We start from the raw sequence: 27,989 nt of genomic DNA, 5'->3' as shown, positions 1-27,989 counted from the left end.
TAGGATAAACGGTATAGATTATATTATACTCCTCTTTCTCCCAGCAGTTGTAATTTTGTCTTGTTTGTTTTACTATCAATCACTTAAATGTTAGAAGATCTGTCACCCACTTCCGCACACAACACCTACAGGTTCAGGAAAAAGTCTTGGCACTAGCAGAGAATGCTACTAATAAGGCAGATTAATTTTTATTCTTTCTGCTATTGTTACTCCCATCACAACAGAGAAAAAAATATGATCAAAACAACATAAGCGAAGTGCAACAAGGTTAATAAAAGATTATGCCCTTTGGTCATTGTTAAATATTCTCTCAGATATTTAGAAGTAGGTATGAATGTTTATTCATGCCTAGAGGCATTACTTTTTTGCTGATCCCAAAACAGAACACAACATTTGAAAACTAAAAACATCAAAATTTCCTTTATATTACATCCCTGCCATATTCTGCTCTGCACCCCCATCTCTCTCACCCTTTGCTGTTCTCTGGGAAGGTAGGATGGCTGTCTGCACACAGCTTCACCGGCTGGGAGCAGGGGAAGAAGGGCTGCCACAAAGGCTGTCCCAGACCTTCAAATTACATTTTGCATGGCATCCATCATGGTGGATAAAATTCCCAATGGCAAACTGCATCCACACAGTGGTATCAGACCAGTAGGAAAAGGTGGAGAGGAGAGAAAAGGGAAGGGACAGATAATGTGTACCTGGTTTACCAAATCTCCTGAGTCTGCTCCTGGAGAACTTCAGAAGTACTGTGGCACTTGGTAATACTGTGATTTTTATTTTTTATAACTTTTGAAAAATATAAATGAGGACACATTCAAACAGTATCACAACTGTACACAAAACACCTCAAAGAAAGAGGTCACCTGGATAAAGAGAGTTAAAAAACTCTTGAAAAGGACATAATTAACTAAGAGCTGGTTATCAAGACCTAAACCAATTCATCTGCAAATATTATTTTCATTTTCAATCATTACTACAAAAATTAATGAGAATCTGATTCCAGAAAATAGCTGTGCTATCCACTGAAATAACTGCAGAAAGCACCCATTCCAAGACTATGGTGGAGTACCCTGAGAATTACCAGGAACCTGAGAAAGTCACAATAGGGAGATAAGCTGCATTTGTAACTGGTCACCCAGTTCATCAGACAGCTGAATTTAATAAGATCTTGACATTACTGCAGTATCTCCACACTCAGTTGTTTCAAATTTCTGGACACATTTCAGGAAGCTACTCAAAAATTTCAAGTTCTTCATTATTTTACGCAAATAATGAAAAATACTACATTATAGGGAACGCACCTTATCTCATGTCAACTAAGGAGCTATGGATTTACCTTAAGCTCTCCTTCATCTAGACTCTCTCTACTCAGTAAGGAGAGACTCAGCAAGCACCCCTGAGTGATAAAGTAACAAGTTCAAATGAGAAACCTTCCAGCATCTAAACCTGAGAAGTCTGATCTTTCTTGCAACACTTTCTCTCACTCCTATCTTTTCCAGTCTACACCACAGAGCCATCAAGCACAGTATCACTGCTTTTTTCACATACAAAATGCATTAACTAATGGCTAAATATAGTGTTAAAGAGACCATAACACAAATAAGATGTTTAAACAAAATTTTGAACTGCTGCTAATTGTGGATTTTTTTACCTGTTTCACACTTGATTTTGCTGCAGAAACACAGCTAAGATTGAGTAAAAGTACCAGGTCTACACAGAGCACACAGTACAACATGGCGTGAGTTCAACTCTTTTCTAGTATGCATGTTCCAAATTTCAATGCAGCCCAAAATAATTATGCCATGAGAAAAACCTACATCTGAAAAATGTCTTACTCCACTAATAACTTAAAAAAAAATTTTAAACGAATTTTTGTTTACAGAAAAATTAACTAAGTTATTTAAATTATTTTTAAAAATGTAAAGGCTTATCATACATATGATTTTTACCTACAGGAGAAAAAAGATTATTTAAACACTTTTGCTAATGAAACATCTGCATTTAATACAGTTGATTACGCCTCTAAAAGTATACATCGATTATATTCTTTCCTGTAAAATTACTCCTATACATTTGAATCTTCAAAACCATCATATTTTCAAAGTGGTATGAGATTCCCCCCACACCCCCAAATACTGCATTCAAATAATTCTCAGCACCAAATTAGTCCAAAATGTCACCAGAGTCTACCTCACCTTGGCTTGCCTGGGGAGCCACAACACAAGTACATTTAGAAGACTTGTCTGGTTTGGTTTACAGGAAAGGATGAACAACAAGTGCAAAGATTTCTTGTGATAAGTGAAAACATGAAGGAAAGCACATCATGAGGTCACTCAGTTCACTGAACTGTGTAAAATGACTCAACATGAACATCTTCAAATACAACACCAAAGAGCTTGACTGATTTCTTGCTGCTCTCCAGAACACACCTGCTGCCCTTTTGAACTGTCTCATTAAGTATCGCTCTGAAGCACACGGACCAGCTTTAGCTAGTGAAGATTACAGGGCTCCACACATCGCTCTGTCAGGAAATAATTTAATTCTCTGTCTTCTGCACCTGTAAGTGCACCACAAATGGTGCAGAAGACCAGATGATTTGATTAAGATCCTGCTGTTAAAGGCTTTTTGATTATAGGACAGGCATTCTGAAAGCAGTACAGCAAAAGGTGAAATGCATCCATAGGTGATCATGAAATATTTGCTCCATTAAACTGACTCAAGAAACTCTGGACTTCCCAAGCTGAGGTGTGAGTAGATGAACTGCCAGCTAATGAAATAAAATGGCATTCAAAATGGGATTGTACAAAAAAAATTACTATCTAAACTTTGAAGACAGTGGATGATTATAAAGTAAATCAAACAACCCAAACCTCCTTGGGTTCAGGGATGCCCAATTGAAAGCACCTTTTCATCTCAGCTACTCCCAGACAAGTGCTGTAAAAACAGGACTAGGAACAAATTGTGGGGCCAGCTCCCTACTGCACCAAAACATGCTATCTTACTTGTATTCAACAGCATAAATGAGCTATGAGAACGTCTAAATGCAATGCAACACCAGAATAATCTCTTTCAAACCACAATTTTATCATTTTATCGCTGAAAATAAGAGCTAAACAAAGTGTCACAACTACGATTACCACAAGGGGTTAACAAATTCAAACCCAGAAAAATGTAAACTCAAGGTAAAATTTCTTTCCTGCAAATTGCAGCAATGGAATTGAAATTAAACTGCATTTAGTTTAAATCCTATTATCACTGGAAACTCTTTTTTAAAAGCCAGCAGTTTTGGCATAATTATGTTTCTGGCCTGCTTCCTCAACGGTCTCAGAAGATTTTCCTGTGAAACAGCTTAAGTGCACATCCTACTCTGTAAAATGACAGAGTGCATAATATCAGGGTATCCATCACATATAGATGTGATTTTTTTTTCCCAATAGAGCATGTAAGAACAAATCAATCAAACAAAAGATTTTAGCATATCTAGCGAAAGTATCCCGAAACAAAGGCCTCTTTCTGCTAACTTAATAACAAAGACAACTGAAGTAAAAGAAGACATGTAAGGTTATCTCATCAAATTTCATTATTCCATATTTAAGGGAATGCTTCCACAAATGCTCCTGAAATCTCTGAGTAAACTGTTATATCACAATTTCCTGGGATTTCAGGTATTTTAGTAATTTCTCTCAATCCAAGGCAGAAACAAAAGGATTTCATCTTTGTTTCTTTAATAGCAGCCACAACAGCCCAGCAGTACCCAGCACCACAACCCCCAGCATTCATCTTTGCATGGCCAAAGGGATCTCTGGGGGAGGCCAAGAGGTCCTTATATTCCACCAGCCAATAACAGCTGTTCAGAGTATAAGCAGAAGCCTATAATCTTACAATTTAGAACAGGCTTATTAAAAAGCTGAAAAAAAGAGAGAGTTTTGTTGTTGCTGTTGATATTGCCTGCCTTGCTACCTTCTAGCACTGCTACTAGTAATACTGAATTACTTTTTAGCATCAGCTGGTGGAGAGAGAAACTCTTTTGAGCTTTCAAATCACTCAGATGTATACATCACTTCCTAGTTTGCAAAAGGTATTTTAGCCTAGAGCCATCTCTTCTTTTTGGAACCCATAAGAAAATATTTTTTGTTCCCTCCATGTGGTCCCCCTGTCACTAGGGACTAAAATTATTCCTTAGCTGGACCAGTTTCCTTTCATGCTACCCAAGTTCAGGTGGTAGTTAAATAGAAACAGCTTTGTCAACACAACACCACTAAAAGTAAAGAAATAAAATACATACAAAACATGAAAAAAGAGAAACTCAGAGAAAGAAGATCCCCAAACATGCTCAACTTCAAGGATTTTTTTAAAAAGCAAAAAAAAAAAAAAAACCAGGGTTGGGAACAGGAAGATATTCAGGGATTCAAATCTGAACCTAAAGATAACCAAATTCGGTGCAGCATCCTTGCAGGCTACTCACAAATCACCAGCCTCTAAATTAAATACAGGAAAACACCATGTAACCCCCCCATATTTGTCATTATTTGCACTATTGTCACTATCTGCAAGGTATGGTTGACCTCACATGAACCTTAATGTTCATGGACTGCAGGGAATCATTACAGAAGTGAAAACCAGGGAGACAAAAGCAGAGCGGAGTCAAGCAGGCAGCACATGCCCCAGAACAGCCAAAATTCAGACAAACAGATCAGGTTACAAGTACTCAAGCAAGTAAACACCAGTGTAAAATAGGAACCAATAGTTTCAGCTATCAAATTACAGAAAAAAAAAACCCTTGTAGAAATGCAATACCAATATAGACAAAATGTTAATCTGGACAATATTTAATAGATTAATACATAAGAGATTACTCACGTTATAGATATTTGGTTGAAAGTTTGGAAATAAATACAATAGTTCTGGTAAACAAAAATGAACTATTGTGCTCACATTAGTATTTTTAAATAAACATCTTGCAAATAATAATTTAAGATACTTTATTCATGCAATCAAAATTATGCTATCACATAATAACAGTGGGTATTAATGTTTTTGACACTTTAGATTACCTCCTTGATATCAATTTCAGTCCCCATTGAGACCAAAAGAAATACTGAAAAAAAAACCCTCAACATATTTAAAATAGAAGCAGGTAAGACCTGGGTATATTCTCTTTGTTGAAATGATACTGTCCATAGATACATAAAAAGATTCACACAGAGAAGAGGCACAAAGTAAAGTAAAAGCACCAGCCTTTCCAGGTTTGAAACTTTCTGGAGGGAGGATTAAAAAACAACTTCCTTCCCAGCAGGATTGGACTCTTCTCCCACAGAACAAGCAATAGAACAAGAGGAAACAGCCTTAAGCTGTAGCCAAGGGAGGTTTGTTTTAGATATTAGGAAAATATTCTTCACCTAAAGGGTTGCTAAGCATTGGAAGAGGCTGCCCAGAGAAGTGGTGGAGTCATCATCCCTGGAAGGACTTAAAAGATGAGTGGAAGTGGCAGTTGGGGAGATAGTTTAGTGGTGGACCTGCCAGTGCTGAGTTAGAGTCAATCTTAGAGGTCTTTTCCAACTTTAATCATTCTGTGATTCTTCTCCACTTTTTTGATGGCTGCATCCAATTTCTGCAGTGACCAGGGCCTGAATAACATCTAGTGTTCACCATTACAAAGATATTTGAGATGTCAGCTAAGGGGAATATAACATGCTATTATTTCAGTTCATGAGTTTGCATCTTTGAGGTATTTTCTCCTGTCATACTTGATGTGCACCCATATGCTCTATCATGTTTCTGGCTTTTTTTCTGAACATCAGAACACCACTTCTTTGAGCAAAATGCTATTTTCAGACCAAACACTGTAATTTTCCATTTCAGCTGTAGTAATGACAAAGCTTTCAAGTGGGAGACTGTTTCACAGAGTCTGGAGCAGCAGGTGAATTCTGAACACGCCCAAGGCTGTCCTCTTGCACAGCTTACTGCGTTTGCTGCACTCACTGATGCCATTTTGGTCTTGTGTAGTTCAGTTGCCTCTGTTACAAGGACAACAGAGCTTGGACAGAAGTCTGCTCATAGTGACACCAGTTCATGAAGACTCAGTAAAATACATGAACTATTCTGATTCACAGAGAAATTCTGTTCTCCCATTATGTAAGTTTTCTTCCTCTACCTACTCACGCAGGAGTAGGTTTGTTGGGTTTTTTTAGCTAGGAATATCCCCTCCTCACTTTTCTGTTCCCTACCTCCTTACCACTTGCCATAAATCAAATGCTGTTGCAGAATTGTGCTATTCAGCCCCTGGAAAAAGTGAAATTGATAATCTGCATCTTTGCACGTTCCTTGAGAAATAAGCAAGCAGAGCAGTACACAACCAGAAGTTATTTATCAGATGAGATGAATCACTCAGTAGTGGGATAATAACAGCATAGCTCTTCTATAAAACACTGAAGGAGGCAACAGCAAAAGGTTGACAGGCAGGCAGAAAAGGAGTTCAATTTTTGTGGAAATTATAAAAGACGATCATTTTGGTAAGCAGTTTGGTCTTTGTCTAAATCGGCTACTCCCTTGCTCACGAGTGACATGAAAGATGTGTTCCCTGAAGCAAAGGGGGAAAAGGAAATAACAATGAAAACATTGATGGAGACAATATGGAAAAGTTCAGCATGCTGAGTTATTTTAAGTTTAGAAAAAATGCCAGGAATCCAGGAAAAAAAAATATTACAGGAGGGAGGCAATTTTACTTTAATCTTTTTAAATGTGTTGGAAAGAAAGTTATAATCTAAATTTATAAGGAAATATTGCAGCCAGTAAAACTGATTTAAACCCTCCAAATTGCAGACAGGATGATGACTGAGGAATTTTAAAAATATCCACAAGAATCAAAGGAAATGTCTTATTGGCTTATCTACAATTAAGTAAAACACAGGTTACCAGTGGAAGAATAATTCACTACTATGTCTCACCAAAAAAATGAAACTAAATAGAAAGAACAGTTTTACCACTGTCCCATCATCAATGGAACTGGTCAATTTTGAGCTAGTCATCAGTCTATTCACTGATACTTAGGAATAATTAAACCTGTCAGGACAAGGAAAAGGAAGAAATTAGTACACCATTAAGAGTCCTTTTCAACCCTAATTACTAGCTGCCTTTCTGAAAAAAAAAAAAAATCCAACAACAAAAAACATATTAGGGGTTTTCAGTTGCTGCTTTTGTGTTCAAGAGCTTTACTTTAAACCGCAAAAACAAGAAACTAAACTGAGCCTTGTACAGGGTCCTTAGCTTGGTACCCCTGTACAAATATCCCAACATCAAAGCAATTCTCCAATTGCTTCCAGAACTTCTGGCAGTGCTTCATACTATTCCTAGAACACCTCCTTCACTACTGGGGCAATGAAATGCTTCTTCAAATGCTGACCAATACTGTACTTATTACCAAGGGAGAAGCACACATAAAAATATTGTCTGGGGGGAAAATCACAGACCCTTATTACCACTTGGCTTCTTAAAACAAAAAATCAAACTCATGACACATACATATCACATTAAAACTGAATGAGGGCTAAATACTAGCAGATTTAATGTAAGAAGCCTTTATGAATCTGACCTGAGGTCCCTATGCTTTTGAGCAGAAACAAATCCAAGACAGAAAATTAAACGACAGAAAAATTAAACAATTGAAAAATAAAAAAGAAATACTTAAGAATTAAATTCTGTTATCTTCTGGTTTCTCTTGAAAATGTGTCTTCTATTGGAAAGCTTTGATATAAAAATTAGGAGCTTTCTCAGGTCTTACCTATAATAAGTACTGAATCTCTAGCAAAGAGCTTTTGCTTCCAATTAAAAACCAAATGTTCACACCTGAAAGGTTTTGATTAATAATCAGACAGCCTTACACAACTGGATAAACATTCCTGCATACTCTGGAAGGGTATAATTTTGCTAAATCTACAGACACTAAAGAAAAAATTGTTAAATTAAAAAAAAAACTTTTAAAGTATTTTCTCTCCCCCAAATATAGCACTGTTTTTATCTGCTTGTTAGGTTACCTGAGCAGAAACTACTTTAGAATCATGTAACACATGACAGATCAGGCCTTATCTTCAAAGGTGGTGGTGGGAAAACCCAAAGGAATTTCAAACTCCTGAGATACCAACAAAGAATTTAATTATTAAGTGATTTACTACAGTATTTTGATACTATAATCTGCCTACAATACAGAAATGGGTCAAAGAAAAATTGAAGCAACCCTGGTTCATTACTATATCTTCAAATGCTTAATGTGTATATTTTCAAATGTTTAATATAATGCCAGATAAGAATATCAGGCACAGAAACACAATTCTTTCTCTTTTTTAGAGATCTTTCATAAAATTTCTTAAGATATCCTGACTGAATTAACAGAGCTAAATCTGAACTCCCATCTATACTGCGAAAATGACTGAATGAAGTATTCCGGCAATAAAAGCAGCTTTGTCTAAGTTTAGCTCTCCCAAAATCCCTACTTAGGGAACCTTTCACATTCAGTGCTGTGGGACTGAAGACATCTTAATAGCAGGCAGCACGAAATCATGTTGTAACTCACAGACAACCTTTCCCACAGTCTTCTGATCAGATGGTGAGACCAGTCCAAAGAGTCCCCCTTCAACAGGCTGGCCCAGTTCTCGCAGTACCACTCCAGCAAAGCTTGTACTCTCTAACCACATTTCTCTGCCATAGCTCTCACTTTGGGGATGAAGCTGTAGAAGCAGAAATCTTGTGGGCTCCTTCTACTTATTTTAAGAAAAGACTTTGTCTTGATAGCACCTTAAAAAAAACAACTGTTGAATACTGGAGAAAACAAAAATGAGGAAGGGTGAAGATGCCAGGAGATAACTTTCAAATGCACAAACTGTTCTCTCTGTTTCAGACATAAGTACAGCATTTGAAATGCTAAACAGGTGTCACTTTTCTCTCCAGAATTAGTAGTGTAACTTCAAATTGTATTTTTTTTTTTGCGTAAAAACGCCTTGAGATAAGGGACCAAGGGAGGAACCTTTTCTTAGCCAGCTATTTGTGACCATGTCCATTGCTGAGCAGCACTTTAATAGCTTTAAAATCATGTACTGATATTTTAATATACGCCAAAATATTTATTAGTCAATAGAATTAAGTATCTTTATTTCTGTCTTTTGTATACAAAGTTCCCCTACCTAGAACAGTATTTCCCATATTATTGACACATTAAAATAATCAAAGTATTTTGTGCCTCTTGATGCCAAATGCCGTTTGTAGAAACTACATACACTGGAACTGCAATAATTTATATTGGGAGAAGGAAAAATGCTCATTTAAGCCAGTTTCACAAGTACAGTTCACTGCTGGAAAATGCTTTGGAAAATAAGACATCTCACACAGAGATTATTTCTTGATACCCACCGCCTCTACCAGACCACACTGGTCACCAGCTGCTACTTTTAAATGGCTCTGTTATTCAAGACTAAACAAGAAAATGAACTTTAAGATCTTTGGTGGCTACCAAGAGCATAGAAAGAGATATCAGTCAATCTTTCCTTTCAACATCATCACTACCACTCAAATGTCCAGTGAAGGCACTTTCTTTAAGTCTGATAAACAGCTCCAGGGTCAGATCTCATTACATAAAAGTTCTGAGTTTCAGCAACTTAAAAGAGCTTTTTTTTAAAAAAAAAAAACAACTCACATTTCATTAAACATATGTGCACATTTCCAAATGTCAGGAATTCCAAGCACTTTCCTTATGACTGGAAAATTGTACCCACTCATGGTCTCTTCACACAGTCATTTCAAAGTGAAACTGAGTTCAAGGGCATGCAGATGACACAGGGAAATTTATTTGTCTACATTTTTGTCCTGAATTTACACGAAGTCCAATGAGCTGTAATGAATGCCACAGAAAGGAGTACATTGTGTACAAAATAATCTTACTGAAAATAAATATTTCCACATCTGCTTCTGTTCAGTTCCATCCTGCACAGAATGCAAAATGACACAGCTCAGAGTGAATTCAGACAAGTAAATTATAAATGAATGTTGAACTCTTACAGACAAGTTAACAGAGATTTAAAATCCAACATGCAAGGGAGTCAAAGCACCTGCCAGAAAGGAGCTTTGTAAAGAACACAGTGCATCTCTCCCTTTATTATAAACACTTCAGCAATGAACAAAAGGAGGCAGCAAGGCTGTTACTGTTAATGCAATAAAACATTTTGTTCTAATTAGGAGTGAAGCTTAGCTTCCAAACTTTAGTGAAATTCAAGACATAAGCAAAGAGTATGATATATCCCAACAATATCATTAGTCCTAAACTTTTAGCATGAAGTTTCCAGGGCAACCTGAGCATCACCTTATATCACTGAATAGTTGCAAATACCAGAGGTTTCCAAGCCACTGGGACCCAGCTCCACCAGAACCTAAAATGCAGGAGATCACATGGGTTACTAAGACCATGTTACACTGCAGGTAACCCCATTAATTAGTTTATTATAGGAAATAAGTATATCTATTGCATGACCTATTGCAAAATAAGCAGTGGCATTTTGCCCATATAATGAAGAGAGCAAAAGCTTACTTTTCACATGTACTTGGAGGAATCCGAGTCAATCATTTACCTACCCCAAGCCTCTCGAGGAGATGTTAATACTAAACTTTTTCCCAGCCTTTTCCCAAGCTTATTCAGATAGTCAGCTGTTCAAGGCAGGCATCATCCCTTACTAAGTTCATGTAGCTCCTGATACACATTGCTGGTGCAACTGCAATTCAGGTCTCTGGCTGGTCCTTCATTACTTTGTCACATGATGGATTTCGTGAAAGCCCTCGTACGCCTCCTTTGTGAAAGGAGGGAAACTGACATTGCATAGTGAAGATGGGGAGCACCATCATTATCACCTCCGAAAACGTCAGGCTAAGCAGTTCAAATTTTAAAAAGTATATGGGATATATATAATACAATATAGTAAATAGAAGCCGGGGCTGGTAACTATTCCAGGGATTCTAAATGTAAGGCTAAAACAGTGTTTATTCCAATGAGTCTTTCAATGCTCTGACCTAAAAAAAAAAAATTTAAAAAGAAATAAAAAAAAAAACCCCTTGAAGTACATGCTTAAATTATTATTTCCCATCTAGCAAAGAGCTTAAGTCACTTGTTTGGTTAAATACTGTTAAAAACAAGGGGACCTATACACTCTCTTAAATTCACTCCCTACCGAGTAAAGCACTAGAGCATGTGCTAAACATGCCTTTGGGAATTAGTGTCTCATGCTGCACACCCTCACAAATACTTAGGCACATTTTTAGTTTTGTCACCATGAATACTTCCATTGATAAACATGTCCACAGCTGTTAACAGGAAAAAGACCTGAAGCATACTAAGGAGGAAATTTATCAAACAAATTACAACCACAATATTGCTTCTTTTTGTAAATTACAATCCCAGAGGTAAATGAGAAATTTCTCTATATGAAAAGATAAGAGTAAGGGGGTCAAAACTGTTAAGGGGAAAAATATACTACAGAAGTAAAGCAAGTTATTGCCACAGCTAACAGAAAAGTAAACTTTCTTTGCTCCGCTTCCACATCTTTTCCATACTCAGAGTTCTTTAATAGGGCATGTAAATCCAAAACAGCACAGTATTTGCATTTTTAATCCCATATAATTAATGAGCACTTTTCCCTCTTACTTCAGTCGGAACCCCCATATAGGAAAATATAAGCCAATTGATGCCATATGTGTCTCTGAATTGTTATTCCAGATGTATTCGTTGTATTCCTTGGAGTCACAGAATTGAAGCTCTGTTTCCTTGAAAAATAACACATTCCTAAAAACTCAAATGAAGCAATTTTGAGTATAAAGTAGTTTATTAATACGATTCCTTTTTTTGATAATGTTCATTTCCTTCAGCATTTTTTCCTGTAACCTAAGTACAAAATAAAGGAATAATTTACCTATAACATACTAAATTGTCAAGAAGCACAAATGCACTTAGCTTTAGCTTTTAGCTTGAGATTTCTCTGGCCTAGCACTTAGACGGGCATTTGAGAACTAATTTTTAAGTTTTCATTTCCTTTAGCACAGAAAAACTTCACCCATAGTCTGAAGCAGTGGGATTTGATCAGAATTCTTGCTTTTAAAACACTGCAATGTTTCATTATCTTTTTCTTTGGCCTTGTAACAAAGAAAGAAATAAAAATGCACCATTTTGTGGGAATATTTGCTTAACTGAAGGTTAACTGTGCTTTAAGTACTGCAAACAGAAAATCAGAAGTGGGGAAGGGAGTTGCAGCAATAGCTTTCCCACACTGCTCTGCCAACAACCTCAACTGTGTTGGGCCATTTTCTCTAAGGGCTAGAAGTAATTAAGTTTCATTGCTAAATCAGTCTTGAGGCTGTCTTGAGCAGAAAAATCACTTATGCTTAATTGCATGTGGTGATGTGGTGAGCAGTCCATTAGGCAGACTGCAGATACCAGTTTACTTTTTGCAGCTCTGCAGGATACTTATAAATGAAAGGTCATTATTTTATCCAGGCAGTCACTTGTATAATACATATTTCCTACAGAAAACAGTGCCACTTCAAAAAAGGCTCATATTTGAGTTTTTGTTACATAGTTCTACTAAATATTATTTTGAGGGTTGTTGGGTTTAAAAACTTGAGTTTCTGAAATTCAGAAACAATAAAACTGAATATTTATTCTACCATAATAAACGTATTTAATAATTACATTATCATTTTATCGATTGTAATACATTTTAAAAAACAATATATTTAAAAAAAAACTGAACTGCCCAGCATTTTTAATATAAGAAGACGCATCTGTAACATAAATATGTATAGCTACACACACATGAACACATGCACATGGCCAGAGGAATGTTCTCCATGACCAAGAAACTCTACAGACTGTTTGTTAATCAGAACCACATATTTTTCACCTGATTCCACCAACAAAGAATTAGTTTCCATTAAATTGTAACCAACAGGAGCACATTGGTTTCATGGTTCAGAGTGGGAGAATTGTTCCAGCAGTTCATGCACCCTATCATTCCTGCTGCTGGCAGACCAGATCTTCACTTATCGCCATCACCTTGCACTGAGATATCAGTCAAGAAAGACAATATAATCCTTCCTAAGTGATTAAATATTGTAAAAATATTACAGCAAATTATCACAACGAACCCATGCAGACTGCTACTACAGAACTTTAGCAACATTTATTTTCATTAACATCCACTATTCCTGATTCTTGAGTACCCAGAATGCTCAATCCTGAGCAGTGAGTAACAGCACTTGATCTTGCTCGTAACGATAACTTGCTTAACATTTGTAAAGGTACCTAAATATCTGAGGCTAGACTGTTCTCCTAAACATGCTGTTATTTAGGTATAGGGTTGGCTTCTCAGGGCAAATGCGTAGAAGTTCTTTAAAAGAAGGAAGAACATCAAAGATTTTTAAGTTTGAAATTATTTCAGATCACTGGAGTGTAGTACCAGTCTTACAGTGTCCAAAAAAGCTAGCTGTGCTCACCCAATAAGAATCACTACCTGTCACGTGATAGAAATGTTCTAGAGTCTCTTCCCCCAGCACCAAATAATGTCACACCAGAAATACTTCACCCTGTGTTTGGTATCAGTTCCCAATCCAAGTAGTCAACCTCCCTATCAAGAGTTATTTTCCCATACCTTCACGTTTTTGGAAAGAATAATAAAACCCTTAGCCTTTATAACCTGGAACTGCTTACCTTAGATACTGCCATTTGTTTTTTCTACAGAATTAGAGAAATTCATGTAAATTTTAACTTTTATATAATATTAATCAAGTATACACCCAATAAAGGATTATTCTAGCTTTATACCTACTGAAAAATGTTTGAAAATTTAGGTCTTTAAATACAAAGAGTAGCACACAGAATCACAACATGATTGTTGAAGTTGGATGGAATGGAAAAAGCTTTCTCACTGACTGTAGGCACATTCACCCTTTTTTCAGAAACCCAAAAAAAAATCATTTCAAACTGCATTTTGACTTATGCAATCTCTTAACATACAGGACAATTAAAAGTTACCAAAGACTACTGCTATTTCTTCTTTGTGTTCAACAATACTTTACTAAGTCAAACACATGGACAAGAAGCATAAAATAACTTGAATTGAATGAGAACACTGTTTTCCAAAAGGAATATTACATTTAATTAGCTGAAAATCACTGAATTTAACATTTACACTGACATTAAGACACCCCTTCTTCAAAGTGACTGTTCAGCCTGGAGAAGAAAAGGTTGCATGGAGACCACACAGCAACCATCCAGCATCTGAAGGGGGCCTACAGGGAAGCCAAGAGGGATTTCTTCATCAGGCACTGTAGTGACAGGACAAGAGACAATGGCTTCAAACTGAGAGTACATTTGGATTAGTTTTTAGAAAGAAATTCTTTACTGTGAGGGTGGTGAGGCACTGGCACAGGTTGCCCAGAGAAGCTGTGGACACCCAATCCCAGGAAGTGCTCAAGGTCAGGGTGGATGGGGCTCTGAGCAACCTGGTCTAGAGGAAGGTGTCCCTGCCCATGATGAGGGGGAGATGGAACTAGATGTTCCTCAAGGTCCCTTCCAACCCAAATCATTCCATGATTCCGTGACTGTACATAAAGCAGTGATTTAGTTGACACGCACATATTTACACTGCGAAGCGTTGGCGAAGATCGTGTGCGTTCATACACTGGCAAGGCTATTCTTCCAGTAACTTGAATCAAACAACTTGCACGGAAACTGAAGATCAGTTGAGTGTATGCTTTAGTACCACTCAGCATTCTTAAATGCCTAGAGGAATGTGAACCAATTCTTAGCTTTATCAGGTTAAGTATCTTCTTACAGTTGCCTATTTCTTTAACTCCATGAAAGAATAAACATACATCATTATCAACACCACCAAAGTGAGAAAGAAGCATTATTACAGCATGAAGCTCCAGTAGCACCTACTCTGCCTTTCCTCACGTACACGAGTAAAAATCCCCCTGCACATGATCTTTACTCTAGCAGAAATGGAGTTGCAGGGGGCAATTTTGCAGGCAGGTTTTAAGGATAAAAGCAAATGACAACTTCATTCCAAGGCCACAACATAGAAGACCAAAATCTAGATTGAGAGATAAATATATTTCCTTACATTTAGCTTTGTTGCCATAATTTTTTATTGATACCTTTACCACACACTCACTGCTTTACTGATGGAAAAGAGTAAGAAATCTGAAATATATAGGCAAAGTATTAAGGAAAAAAAAAGAGAAGTCTTTCAAATAGGTAATTCCCTCCTTACTTTACTCCTTGCCAATACTTTCTTGGTAAAACACACCTGGCAAATACCCCTGAGCATAATTTAATTTACTTTTTAGCCTTGTGTTTCACTTCATAAAGGGAAGTTATGACTATTCTAAGATAAATACATACCATGAGCTTGCACTAAAGAAAATTACAGTAACAATAATGGTTAGCATGGTATGTCAAATGCCTGAAGTACTAAATCCCATTGTTCCACTCCATGAAAAATAGACAGACTACATTTTCCATGCGCTTAAAAGAAAAATACAAAGCGTGAGTCACCTAGATATTATTTCACTTCTGTTTTGAAATTTAAGTTCTCCAAGTTTCCAAACTTGAGTGTTACCTTTCTTCAGTGGTACCTCTCCATATGCTGAAATATGCAGCCACTATCCTACTTTCAGATCCTTCTACCTTAAATTTACACCAGACAATGTGATTCCTACAGTGCATTAATTTTTCACATTCCCTAAAAAATTAATTCCATCACAACACTTTAAAATTATTTAGAGTGGATCAATACTTTATCAAGGCTTGAGACCATTTTTAGTAAGGAACAGACTATCCTCAGGCAAATGGCATATTAAAAGAGCAGAAAAGTTCTTTATATTCAGCTATGCTTTTGAGACAAATTTTCTTTCCTCTTCATGATTAAAAATTAATTAAAAATCTATAGACCACTTAAAATGCTAACTCAGGGCAACCAAGACAAATAACACCTTCACACAACTGAATACATGGCAAAAACAGCACTGCAACACTGCACACTGGAACACCTCAAAGGCAATCTGGTGGTTTCCCTCCCCAGGGTTCAATGGCTTTCTCAATCTTTCTCTCTCTCTCTCTCTCTCTCTCCAATCAAGCTTTAGTTTTCACTACATTTAATCAGAAGAATTACTTACTTTTGACTTACTTCCAGATAACATAGATAAGGTATGCCAGTCTTTGGCAATTAAGTTACCTTTGAACTGTTACCCATTGTGACCTGCCAAAAGGATTTTCCAGATCCCAGTACTATTTTAAAATACTTCTGACACATTTGTCCCAAACCAAAACCTTAAGCCAGAGGACTACAAAACAGTTCTACTCTTGTGGATATGCTTTATCCATTTGTCCCTGCTTTATAAGAAGTTATAAAAGACAGATTCCATACTACTTCCAAAATAGATTTCACTAATGAGAAAGCAATAACTATGTATGCCAATAATTTGAGTTGTTAATTGATGGTTCAGAACACTGTTATAGGATACCTTTTTATTTTTAATTTTTTTAAAACACCTTTTTTTTTTTTTTGAGTAAGCTAAAAATTAAAGTACAGATTATTTTCTTATGACAGAGAGAAGGGACCTCCCTTTAGATGAACAGGTACTCAGACCTGCCTGCAAGCAACTCCTTTCTTTTAGTTTTGCGAATATTTTTCAAATATAAGTGGGTAATTATAAGAGAAATTAATACTGAAACCTACTGGCATTTTGGATCTTACACGACATTCAGAAATACGATTTGGTTAAATTAAATTTACACTGGTTTGCAACACATTCAATTTTAAAAATACACTTGTTTTCCATGTGCCAGCAACCCTTAACCAGGACAGGAAAAACCCAGAGGATAAGATCCAAGAGACTGAAAATCCTACTTGAAGGCAGAAACAGCCCATGGAAGCTGTGACACGGCCACAAAAAAATTTAAGTTTCCTTGTACCAAGTCTGGGTTGCTAGGAATCATATCCCTGCAGTGAGAACAAATATGGCCCACTCTGCCCAACAGTGCTGCCTTTTAAACATGCCCTTGGCTAAAGACAGACACTTAAGAAATCAAGCACCTTCAGGACTTTGGTGTAACTACAGTGTCTCTACTGCCGCAAGATTTACGAAAGTCTGAGAAAACATCTTTCCTCACATATTAACAGGACAGTACCAAAGTATTCAAGAAAAAAGCATGGAAACCAGAGATGCTGGGGGAGCCTGTGACAGCAGAACTTTTGAATCCTGGATAATAAAGACATCTTTGTGATTGGAAGGCACAAGGGTGAGGGGATCAGATGTCCACTGTCCAACTGCAATTCAGTTTCTAATGTGCCTGTAAGTGATTATTCCTGGTATGCCCCTGAGCTGAAACCACAGGAAACTGTGCACCCAAAGGAATTTTATTTAAATGAAAATCAATCTCAAACTATTCTTGGTACTTCTTCAGAACCTGCAACATGATCATTTATGAAGTATTCCTGGGTTTCATGTATTACAAATGAAACTGGCCAAAAGCACAAGCAAAAATATCATTGTGACAAAGCCCAAAATTTAGGAATCAAATGCAGAATCCCTTTATATGGAAAAGAGATTATCATTTAATGAATACTTAGTTCCATGTCATCTCCACATTACACAACTAAATATGATGACAGGTGTCATAATATCTCTTTTGAATCACTCCATTGGCAAGTAAAATTAAAAAGTTCTTCCTCATACAAAAAGTCATCAGAGTTACTGTTAATAATACAAAAGATTCATGTCTATATGACTTAAATTCCACAGGTGAGTTTACGAGACTCTACACTACACTCTACTATGGCATAGTGGACCGGGACGAAAGAGGGCAAGGAAAACCTGAGCTGGCAGTAATATCACTTCAACCTTTCCAAGGTTCTTTTAGTACGTCTGTGGAAGGAAAAGCAGTGCTGCACCACGAAGGAGCATTTCATATTGCTGTTCCCACTGTTACGTATTCACTTGTAAAAATATCAAAGAAACCCCATTTTAAAGATACTTACTAATCCCCTTGTTCTACGTTTAGCTAAACGTGGTATCACAAATACATCACCAGTATTAACTACGAACACAAATCCACAGAAATTACTTTTTACAGATATCTGGGCTAAATTCATAAAACTTCGTGCTCCACATTACTTAATTTACAGAAAACACACAGAATGGTGAAATCTGTTAAAAACGGCTTTAAACAAAAACAAAGACTTGTCTTCTTCCAACAAAGTGCACTTTCAAGCATGGGTATTTACTGCCATAGCAATGCATACGGTTACATGTATTACACTGCAAGGCCATAAGCCATTTTAGGCTAGAAAAACTTACATTTTTCTATATATTTATACTTCAAGATTGGTTGCCAATGATACTTTCATAGCTACAAATGCTCCAGCCTCATTATTTATGAGAGCACTGGTTTGATAACTGGTTTGATAAATTCTCTCTGTGTATAGCCACCAAACTTAATCTTAGCTTGTACCCAAATGTATTCCATGTTGCCACCGTGCACCCAGCAACTCCTCACAGCCCACTGCTGCCAACCCTTGCTTCTCCTTACGGCTCTTCCTTGGCGTTCAGCACACAGCAGTAGAGGCTCCAGGGAATGCAAAACTGGAAAGCACAGTCAGCTCTGAAGCAGAAGCCTCCTTGTATTCCTCTTCTCACTCATTTCAGCAGGCATGCTGTTGCTGCTCCTGTTTCCTCAACCCCATCACTGCTGCCACATCAGCCAGCACCCACAGAGCCAGCAGGCTTGTCTGGAAGAGACTGGACACTGTGAGGAACAGATGGCAGCAGATCTGAGCCTCCTGCAAGAAGACTAGAAGCAGAAGAAACAGCTGGAGATGCTCTCTAGGTGGTGCCAGGTCCAGGCTCCCCAAATGCACAGCTCTCAGCTGCACCAATCACCTGCACTCAGCTTTATGTCATTAATGAAATGTATCCTAAGATTTCCTTTCAGAAGCACAGCCATGGGATTTGGTGTGATCACACGTGCTCCACAATTTTTGGATCATTTGGGAATCGGCTAGAAGTGCTAACAGAAATGAATGTTAGGCTCTGCCTCATGCTCCACCCCCACAACAACATAACTGACAGAAATAACTAATTAACATGAACAACTAATTAACATGAACAACGACATACTGACTCCTGAGAATAAATTATGCTTCTGGGTTTGATTCTTTCCCATGGATGCTGCTACACTTAAACCCAACCAGGAGCAAGAGAACCACTGCAAAGATTCTTCAGGAACCTCTATGACTAATATTCCACAGTTAAGAAATTTTTGGCACTATGCACCCAATTTTGATAACTGGTTTTGGCAGCACAATTATCTAAACTCTCAACAGCAATTTTATAAACCACATTCGAAAGTAGAAAGACCAAACCTGTACAACCTCATTTTTCAATTTCTTCAAGGATAATAAATGAAAACCATAAAAATTATATATGCATAAAGGCCTGATAAGGCCAAATGAATGAGGAAATGTAGAAAGGAGAAATAAAAGGGACTGCCAGTGGACATTCGCTATAATAACTTATAAATCCACCTGGTGATGACAACTGGATCATAATGGACAACTTTTCATGTATCCTGTTTTGCCTGTAGAAGAAACGTTTCCACATTAATCTGTTCAGTGGTACAGACAGAATACTGTTTGGTTTTTTTAATTAATTTTAAAAAAACAGGTATGACTTTTGCCTTCTAATAGTGGACAGGTTTACCCTCTCTCAAATTTTAAATGGTGTTACATTTTTAAGCTCTGATGTGAAAGTTGAACAGCACTTTTGCACATTTGGACTGCTGCCTCCATATTTTGAAATTTCCATTTAAAAAGTTTCTCTGTTTTCATTTTCACTGCCAAATTCACACTTCTCAAACAGAATACAGTCAACTTTAGTTCATATTCAACTTTTTTTCTGGCTCCCTTTCTAATTTCGCACTGTGCAAACATCCAGCAATTTCTTGGAAAAGCAAAAAAAAATTTTAGTATGACTCTAGATAATTATATGTTTCTTCTGGAAAAATTAGTTTCATCTGAATAATGCAATTTCTCATTTTCAGACTAAGTAAATTATAATTACACAATGGAATTTAATGAAAAGATCTCCCTTGAGCAAAAACATTTTTCTACCTCATCGGTGAGCTGAACTGGCTCAACATAAGATGTATCAGATTCAGAAATTACTAATATCATTCACAATTACGTCTGTAGTTGTCCCAGTATTTTGCATTGCAAACAGTACAATTAGTTACTCTTTAAAAAAAAAAACCTATAATTTGATTTTTCCATAATTACCATTCACTGGGTAACTACACAAACTTTTTGGGCAACCTGGTCATTAAAACATAGAAAATTAAGTACCCTTCACTGAAAAAAAAAACCTAACCAGGGAATTTGGAAGGGATGCATATATTCAGTAACTAACACTTCTGGAAATGGCATTATGCTCTTCTTTAGAAAGCAGCAGTACACAAAATACATAGAGGATCCATATATTCAGAAAAGCCAAAATTACGAACAATGACAGGACATGAAATCTCAGGTACATCTTTAGACACTGATGCAGAGATACATTACTTTGTCACAAAAGAGAAATTAAGGCAATCTCATCAGCATAGGGAACATTTTACAGCACAGCTGGGATTCCAGGGTCAGTGTAGGCCAAGATTCCAGATAAAATGCTAAGAATTTTTCACAAGCTTATTAGGAATTTGATCAAAATCATATTACCACAAAAAAACACTGAGATTTCTAACACTGAAAAACCCTACACACTGTAGCATCCAGCTGTGGCAATGCCCAGATCATTCCTCACTTCCAGTGTCATGACTGACTGTAGTATTTTATTTTCTAAATGAAATTTAATCTAAGTATAAATTGCACCAACCCATATTGGAACTATCATCGACGTTCAAAACAATTTTTACCTCATATAAAACCATACAAAGAAGGAAAACAATGTTCACCACGAACAGAAGCATGTATGGGTAAGGTAATATTCAAATACATTTATCTTCTTTGGAATAATTAATGTACTAATACTTCGTATATTATATTTCTTGAAAGGAACAAAGGACAAAGTAACCTCTCCACTGCCACCCAGTAACAAATATTGACCTCATGTGAATTTCTCTATATTTGACATCTTTAATAGAGAAAACTCAGTGAAAAACTGGATCCCAGCTTTTGGCAAAGCAGATGAAAGGCCATTCTCTTGAGTCACTTCTACCATATGGCTAAGTTATGATTGAAGCAAAGAGAAAAATAGAGCGTTCTTTGAAAAATATTTCATTTCTGACTGGGCAAGATTTAAATTCCCATTCCCCTTAAAAAAAAATACTGAAATGTAGGTATGCAAGTTATATATAGTCCAGCTCTCTTCACTTACCTGAAGACAGTACATCTTCCAGGAATTTATAAAGCACTATAATAATAAAGCATTATATCACACATAAATAAGGAACAAAAAAATACGGATATATTCAGCCTTACTTCTCCATGTCTTAAAGGTGTGATAGCTCCTCTTGCTACCGCCATTCGGAACAATGTTTCTGTGGCCTGCACCAACAAATACACAGACAAATTCATATTAAAAAACAGACAACACAGCTCATGATGATACGTCTCAAGTTTTATAGCATGTTTTATATTTTCTGCTACCTTTTAGCACCTATTTTACAGTTGAATTGCTCCAGTAACTCCTTTAGAACAATGTGCACAGCTTAGGCAAGTGTTTATTGCAAGGTGAGACATGTATTGAGGATTTTGGTCTCAGCATAAGTAACCACCTAAGCAGTACGTGATCCCTCAGGCAACACCACAGCTGTTCCAGAAGACTCTCTGAGCAGGTCAGAGATGCTCAGCCCCAGATAATTGTCCTCCAGACGTTGTCAGGTAAAAGTGCAGTACTGTGGAAAAAATAGCTATATGGTATTTCACGACTCATGAAACTTATTTTTAAAACTGCTCTTTAATAATATACACTTAAATTGACAAATGAGTATGAAAAAATAGTATGATGTAGCACTTTTCCTAAAAGCACCTGAGCCCCTCTTAACTCTCTGTAATGGTGGGATTACAGAACAGAACACAACACTGTCATGTGCAAATGGCAGGGAACACAACTTTGGGGAAATTTTTAATCTTTAATTAGTTGAATACCTTTCTGTGTTAGTTGGCCCATCCTTTCTTTAATCCAGTGGGGCAATTGGCACATACTTCTGATACAGAGATAGGTTACTGGCTTAATACAGACTGTAATAGGTTCTGCACCACCTATCTTTCTACAAACTGGTTGGAAAAAGGCATGAAAAAAATTCACAAGTTTCATAAATTCACAGATTGGCACATCAGCGTACACATGAACAGATCTGCTTTGAAAACTTGTTTCCATAGCAAACAGTGAAGCTGGTTTCAATTTCAACTGTAAAAAACCATGTTTTTAATATCTGGTTCTAATTAAAAAAATACCCTGACATTTAAGGATCTATGGTAAGGAGTAGTTAGAAGGCTGCTTGGAAAACAAAACCAACAAAACAACCACATTTAGAAAGCTTATAAATAAAAGCAGTTTGCAGTAGCTGATCATCTTTCTAAACAGTGATTTTTAAAAAAAGCATCTCAGTGCTTGCATGCCTGCATGATTTGCTGCATTCCCACTACCACTACCTTAAGACAGCTGTATCTCAACAAATGTGATATCAAAGACATCTCTTGAGATTAACTCCTCAGTCTTCCTAGACACAGATTAAGTGGGGTTTACTCTTTTCTAAATTATTTTCTGCAGAAAATAACTTAATAAAGGATCTTTTAATTACCTTATGTTCTCCCCACACACCTGTAAATGAATGTGTGAACTCCAGAACAAGAGGCTGCAAAATCTATTACTTCATTTACACCTGCAAAGATGCAGGGCAGTGCTCCACTGTGATCCTACTTCTCAAACCTTTCTTCTCTGAGAGATGAAGTGAAGCTCACACAACCTTTTGTATTTCGCAAAATTGGCTTCTTTCACCAACATTTTTAGGGACATTTCAACCAAATTGAGCATTCTGTCAATACAGTTAAGCTGCTTTTGTTTCTTTTGAAAACCACTGGTGTGTGTGACTTTCTTTTCACATCTACTACTAGAAGATCTCTCCTTAGTACACTTGTACTCACCTCGTTAATGCCAGATGTCAAAACCATTCAGAAACAAGGAAAAATCACAGCAATAGCAAATGCAACACCACAGATGTCCTCCCTTCACTAAGGGTGGGCCACCCTTCACTAAGAAGATTAGCACTACAATCACAGCTTCCCACAGAAATTGCATGGTGGGGATGAGGCCACCTATGGCCATTGACTGACAATGACAAGGCTGGAGAGAACTATTCGGGGTTTTGGCATGCAAAATCCAAGAGGAGGCTTACAGAAGCTCATCTTTCCAAACAGTAATCAGCCCAATCTTACTGCTGGTGTAAGCTTTAAGGTGAAGGAAGTGGACACGGCAGTAAATATTTCAGGTCTGCATCCTTTTGACAAAGCAAACTAGGTGTGAACATGTGGAGATTTGAGTGAGGCAATGTCTTACAAGGAAGAAGAGTATGATGTAACCATTCAGAGTTTTGTAATACCTTCACAGGGCTACAACATCACAGAGACTAATGATAAAAGTAAGCAGCTAGCAAAATTTTGCCAGTCATAAAACCTAAATTTATCTGCAACACTTCTTTTTTTTCCAAAGCTTTCATACTGTCTTCAATTTCTATCTTTTTCCCTTCTGCCCTGCAAATGCAGAAACAAACAGAATTGTACTGGACCATGTCCAAGGAAGGGCAGCAGCCCTGGGAAAGGGTCTGGAGCACAAGTCTCATGAGGAGAAGCTGAAAGAGCTGGGGGTGATTAGCCTGGGGAAAAGCAGGCTCAGAGGAGCCCTTATCACTCTCTGCAACTGCCTGAAAGGAGGTTGTAACCAGGTGGGGATCAGTCTCTTCACCCAGGTAACAAGTGATAGGACAACAAGAAATGGCTTCAAATTGCACTGGGGGAGGGGCTTAGATTGGATATTACGAAAAATTTCTTCCTGGAAAGGGTTGTAAAGCAGTTGAACACAGGCTGCCCTAGGAAGTGTTTCAGTCACCATCCCTGGAGGTATTTAAAAGATGTGCTGATGTGGCACTGAGGGACATGGTTTAGTGGGGGACTTGGCAGTGCTGGGTTAATGGATGGACTCTATGACCTTAAAGGCCTTTACCAACCTAAACAATTCTATGATTCTGTCTGGTCCTGCTCAGGTTCCTTGGACTAGCTTTGTCTAGGCCCATTTTCAGCATGTCTAAGATTGGAGGTCCCACAATCTCTCTGATCAACCTGTTTCAGTATCTCACAACAATATTTTAAGTGATAAGTCCACAAAAAAAATGCAATTTACAGATGACCCCTAAATTTCTTCTGCTTCCCAAAGAAACACAGCCCAGTTCCTCAAATTCTCTCTAAGTGGTGGAAACGCTTTGTGCCAGCCAAGTGGAAGGCCATCCTGCAGGCATTTGAGCTGTACACGTTGGATATGGAAGAATAAGCCTAGGGGTGGGAAAAGTCAAAATATACATGTACTGCATTTTTTTTAAATGTTAGAGACAAACTCCATCATACTTAATTCTCCATAAAGAATAGAGGAAAAAAAAAGCTGCATGAAGAATCCCACAACAGCAAGGTAAAAATAACAATATTCTCGTACACCTCATATACTTTCTGAAATTCTATATATGATAATATCTTGCTGAGAGCAAAAGGATCCCTACAGGACACCAAATCTACTTTGACTAAAAATCCAGTTTATTGAACACATCTTGCCTGGCATGTTCTTGGTATGTAATTTCAAATCTCCCAAAGTAACCAGTATAATAATAGTCAATATTCAGGCTGCCAAATATCTGCATACAACTTGCTTCAATACTAAGTTTAAATCCTTTGAACTCAAATGTCTTTAATAATTTTAAATAATGTGTTAAAAGTTATTAAGTATATTGAAATGGCAGGTTTATTTCATTGTATTAAATCTGCTAAAAATATGCAGAGTACTGCTCTGTTGCAAATCAAACAAGGCATAACTGTCCATTTAAGAAATAATTATACTATTCTCAAAGAAACTGCTGACTAGGAATCTAACTAATTTTTAACTGTTTTTTCACTAAATATTACAGTATAATCAGATTTTTTAGAAAGCTGTAAAAACTTGAGATTTATTTGCATTCAATTCACTGAGAATAAGCCATCTACTCAGCGACAGGAGTCAGAGGTTTGTAAGAAAGCAAACTATCAACACATGGTTTTAGTGATCTCAGTGTGAAACAAATGTGTTGCCAAGATGATTGTTACTGAATCCTAAACTTGTTGGTCATTATAAAGGATGTGTAGTGTGTTACATTATATGTGAGGTGAAACGGCAGCCTAACGTACCCTACCACTCTGTAACACCGTGCAAGCTCTAATGTCATCTCCAGACAAAGATGACCAACTGTTCCCACTCCAACAAAGCAGTTGCTTCTGATCAAATTCTTTGCAAGTGGGTTTAAAAAAAAAAAAAAGAGAAACCACTTGTATGAACCAGAACTAAAGTGGAAGATAATTGTGTATTATTGATAGAAGTGGTAGGAAAAACAGAAACACTGCTTAAGATTCCAGATGTTTTGGATTTTCTAGGTATTCACAAAAATAAAATGGTCTCACATAATACTTCATCAGAATAGTTACTGTTTTACCGAAGCTAAAACTGCAAATGCAAGCAGTGAAGAGATTGATCACGCAAGTTAATGAATTAAGAAATGTATACTTTTTAATCACCTGACAATTTTTGGCATCTATTTCTAAATGCGCATTAAAAAACCCAAAACAAAACCTCAACTGAATTAAAATTAAAATGGTACAAATTGTTCATAAGAATAAAAAAGGATGGAATACCACAAAAGACATTTTTTCACTCCTATTAGGTTTTCTGATCTTGGATACAATAGCTAGCTGACAGCTCTTGCCTGTTAAATTTGTGCTTCTTCATGAAAAGCAAATTACATGAAAAAAGAGTTTTGACAGTCTATCCAGAATCATTAATAACAATCTTTCAACTTGATTATATATGAACTATTGTTACAGCCCCTAGTAGCTAACCATCACACAACTTTTGAAAACAAGAATGATTGCTATAAAAAAAAAGATCTGGTAAGATTTAGAAGCAACAATGAATAGGAAAACACAGAAGTTTCTGAATTTTTTTCCCTGAATTCTGTCCACAAAAAGTCAAGTTTAAAGCAACTGTCGGCATCTAAACCTTACTCCAGATAACAGATTTAACTGAGGAGCTTAATTACTGTTACAACTTTTGATGAAATTACCACAATACCAATATAGAATGTGTTGCTATTCTATATACTTTATAGATTTTAAATATTTTTAAATATGTTAAAATACAATACTGAAGCTGAACTGAAGCTTTTAAAAAGACAGATATGTAAATTCCTAGTCTCTGAAAAACCACAGAAAATTCAATTAATTCCATCGTACAGATGTGAATTCCATGTACCTCCATCTTTTACTTTGTTGAATGACTCTGAATGTCTCTGCTTTCATTACTGAACTATTGGAACCTTATTTGTACAATGAGTAGATCAGCCTACATTTGACTCCTGCGAGACACAAGCTCTTTCCAGCCACCAATTAACAGATCAAATAATTTCTTGCCTTTACCTTCAATAAAAGCAACTTAACTGTGAACTCTCTGAAGACTAAACAATTTAAATCCCATGATAAAGCATATTTTAGAGAGTTCATGAAAGCCTTGTATCCATTTTCCAAAACATCTCTAATTTTTTCCCAAATTCAGCTTTCAGAATACATTGCACCACACATGCACCTTTGCATTCCATAATTACTTTATTTCCATCTCCTCTGGTGACTTACTCAACCTTTGTGCAAACAAAGCACACACCTGGCCATGTATCTTATAAGGAAAAGTACTATATGGAAACATTCTTCTTTCTTAAATAATAAATGTGTGTTGATTCCCTAACCAGAGGTTTGGAGATGTGCAAAACTCATCACTAATATAGCAAAAATAAACCAGTATTAAAACTAACAAGACTAATAGCATAGTAACTTTTTTTGAGGTGTCTTTCTCATTTCGGAGAGCATTTGCAGATTTGTCGTGTAAACATAGGTTCAAATTTACACACAGTTCAGTGTAACTTCAATTCCATTTACAAATTCCATTTGCTCATTGACCTAAATGTGCACTTTCAGGGTTAATAAACTACCGTATGAACTAATTTACCTCTACCCTCGACCTAACTAAACTATCCTGATCTTCCTCCACGCTGCAGTGCTGCTCAGAAACCTCAGCCTCTCCTTGAAAGAGCTTTATAATTTAAAGTTGCAGAACACATGCTTAACAAATGAACCAAGCAAGGAAATAATCACACAATATGTGCTGCTAGGAGGATGAAATAAAAGCATTTGTCTATATTTATCTTAATCTGAACCCAGTAGTCTGCAGTTGTGGTATTTGTAACATTTGCCAAGATCATGATAACTGCTTTTCTTCCTGACTTCTCCTCTACCTGCTTTTCTCCCTTTCCTTCCTCCCAGCCCCCTCCCAAAAAATGCTTGGTATTTACATTGGGATTCCTGGTCCCAGCCTGTAACTGACTTTCACCTTTTTCTAGCTTTCTCTTCACAAAGGATTGAAGGGCTCAACCCTGCAATTAACTAAGTATCAGGAAGCCAGAAAAAAAAAAATAAATCCAGCAGTATAATGGTCATGAACTGAATTACCCACAAATCAGGCCAGCAGCCAGCATGGGAAACTGGAGAAATAGGTCATTTAATCTCCTCTGCCTTGACAGAAATGCCAGAGAAAGGAGGTCCAAGCAAGCCTGCCCC

The 27,989-nt window shown here is 36.9% G+C and overlaps 1 protein-coding gene across 2 annotated transcripts in view; it reads right to left on the bottom strand.

Moving 5' to 3' along the window:
* Positions 1 to 27,989, bottom strand: part of TMEM135 (transmembrane protein 135) — a 160,362-nt gene that overhangs the window by 70,706 nt on the left and 61,667 nt on the right. Inside the window, exon 5 of one of the 2 annotated variants that reach the window (XM_032099118.1) lies at positions 21,570 to 21,635. The exons of the other annotated variant lie outside the window; for it this stretch is intronic. Coding sequence (XP_031955009.1) covers positions 21,570 to 21,635 — 66 coding nt within the window. The remainder of the gene's footprint in view (positions 1 to 21,569; positions 21,636 to 27,989) is intronic. 2 annotated transcript variants of the gene reach the window in all.

This window comes from Corvus moneduloides, chromosome 2 (genome assembly GCF_009650955.1).
Source record: "Corvus moneduloides isolate bCorMon1 chromosome 2, bCorMon1.pri, whole genome shotgun sequence".
NCBI classification, from domain to species: Eukaryota; Metazoa; Chordata; class Aves; order Passeriformes; family Corvidae; genus Corvus; species Corvus moneduloides.
The sequence above is the reverse complement of the archived record's forward strand: the minus strand, read 5'-3'. Positions and strand labels throughout refer to the sequence as shown.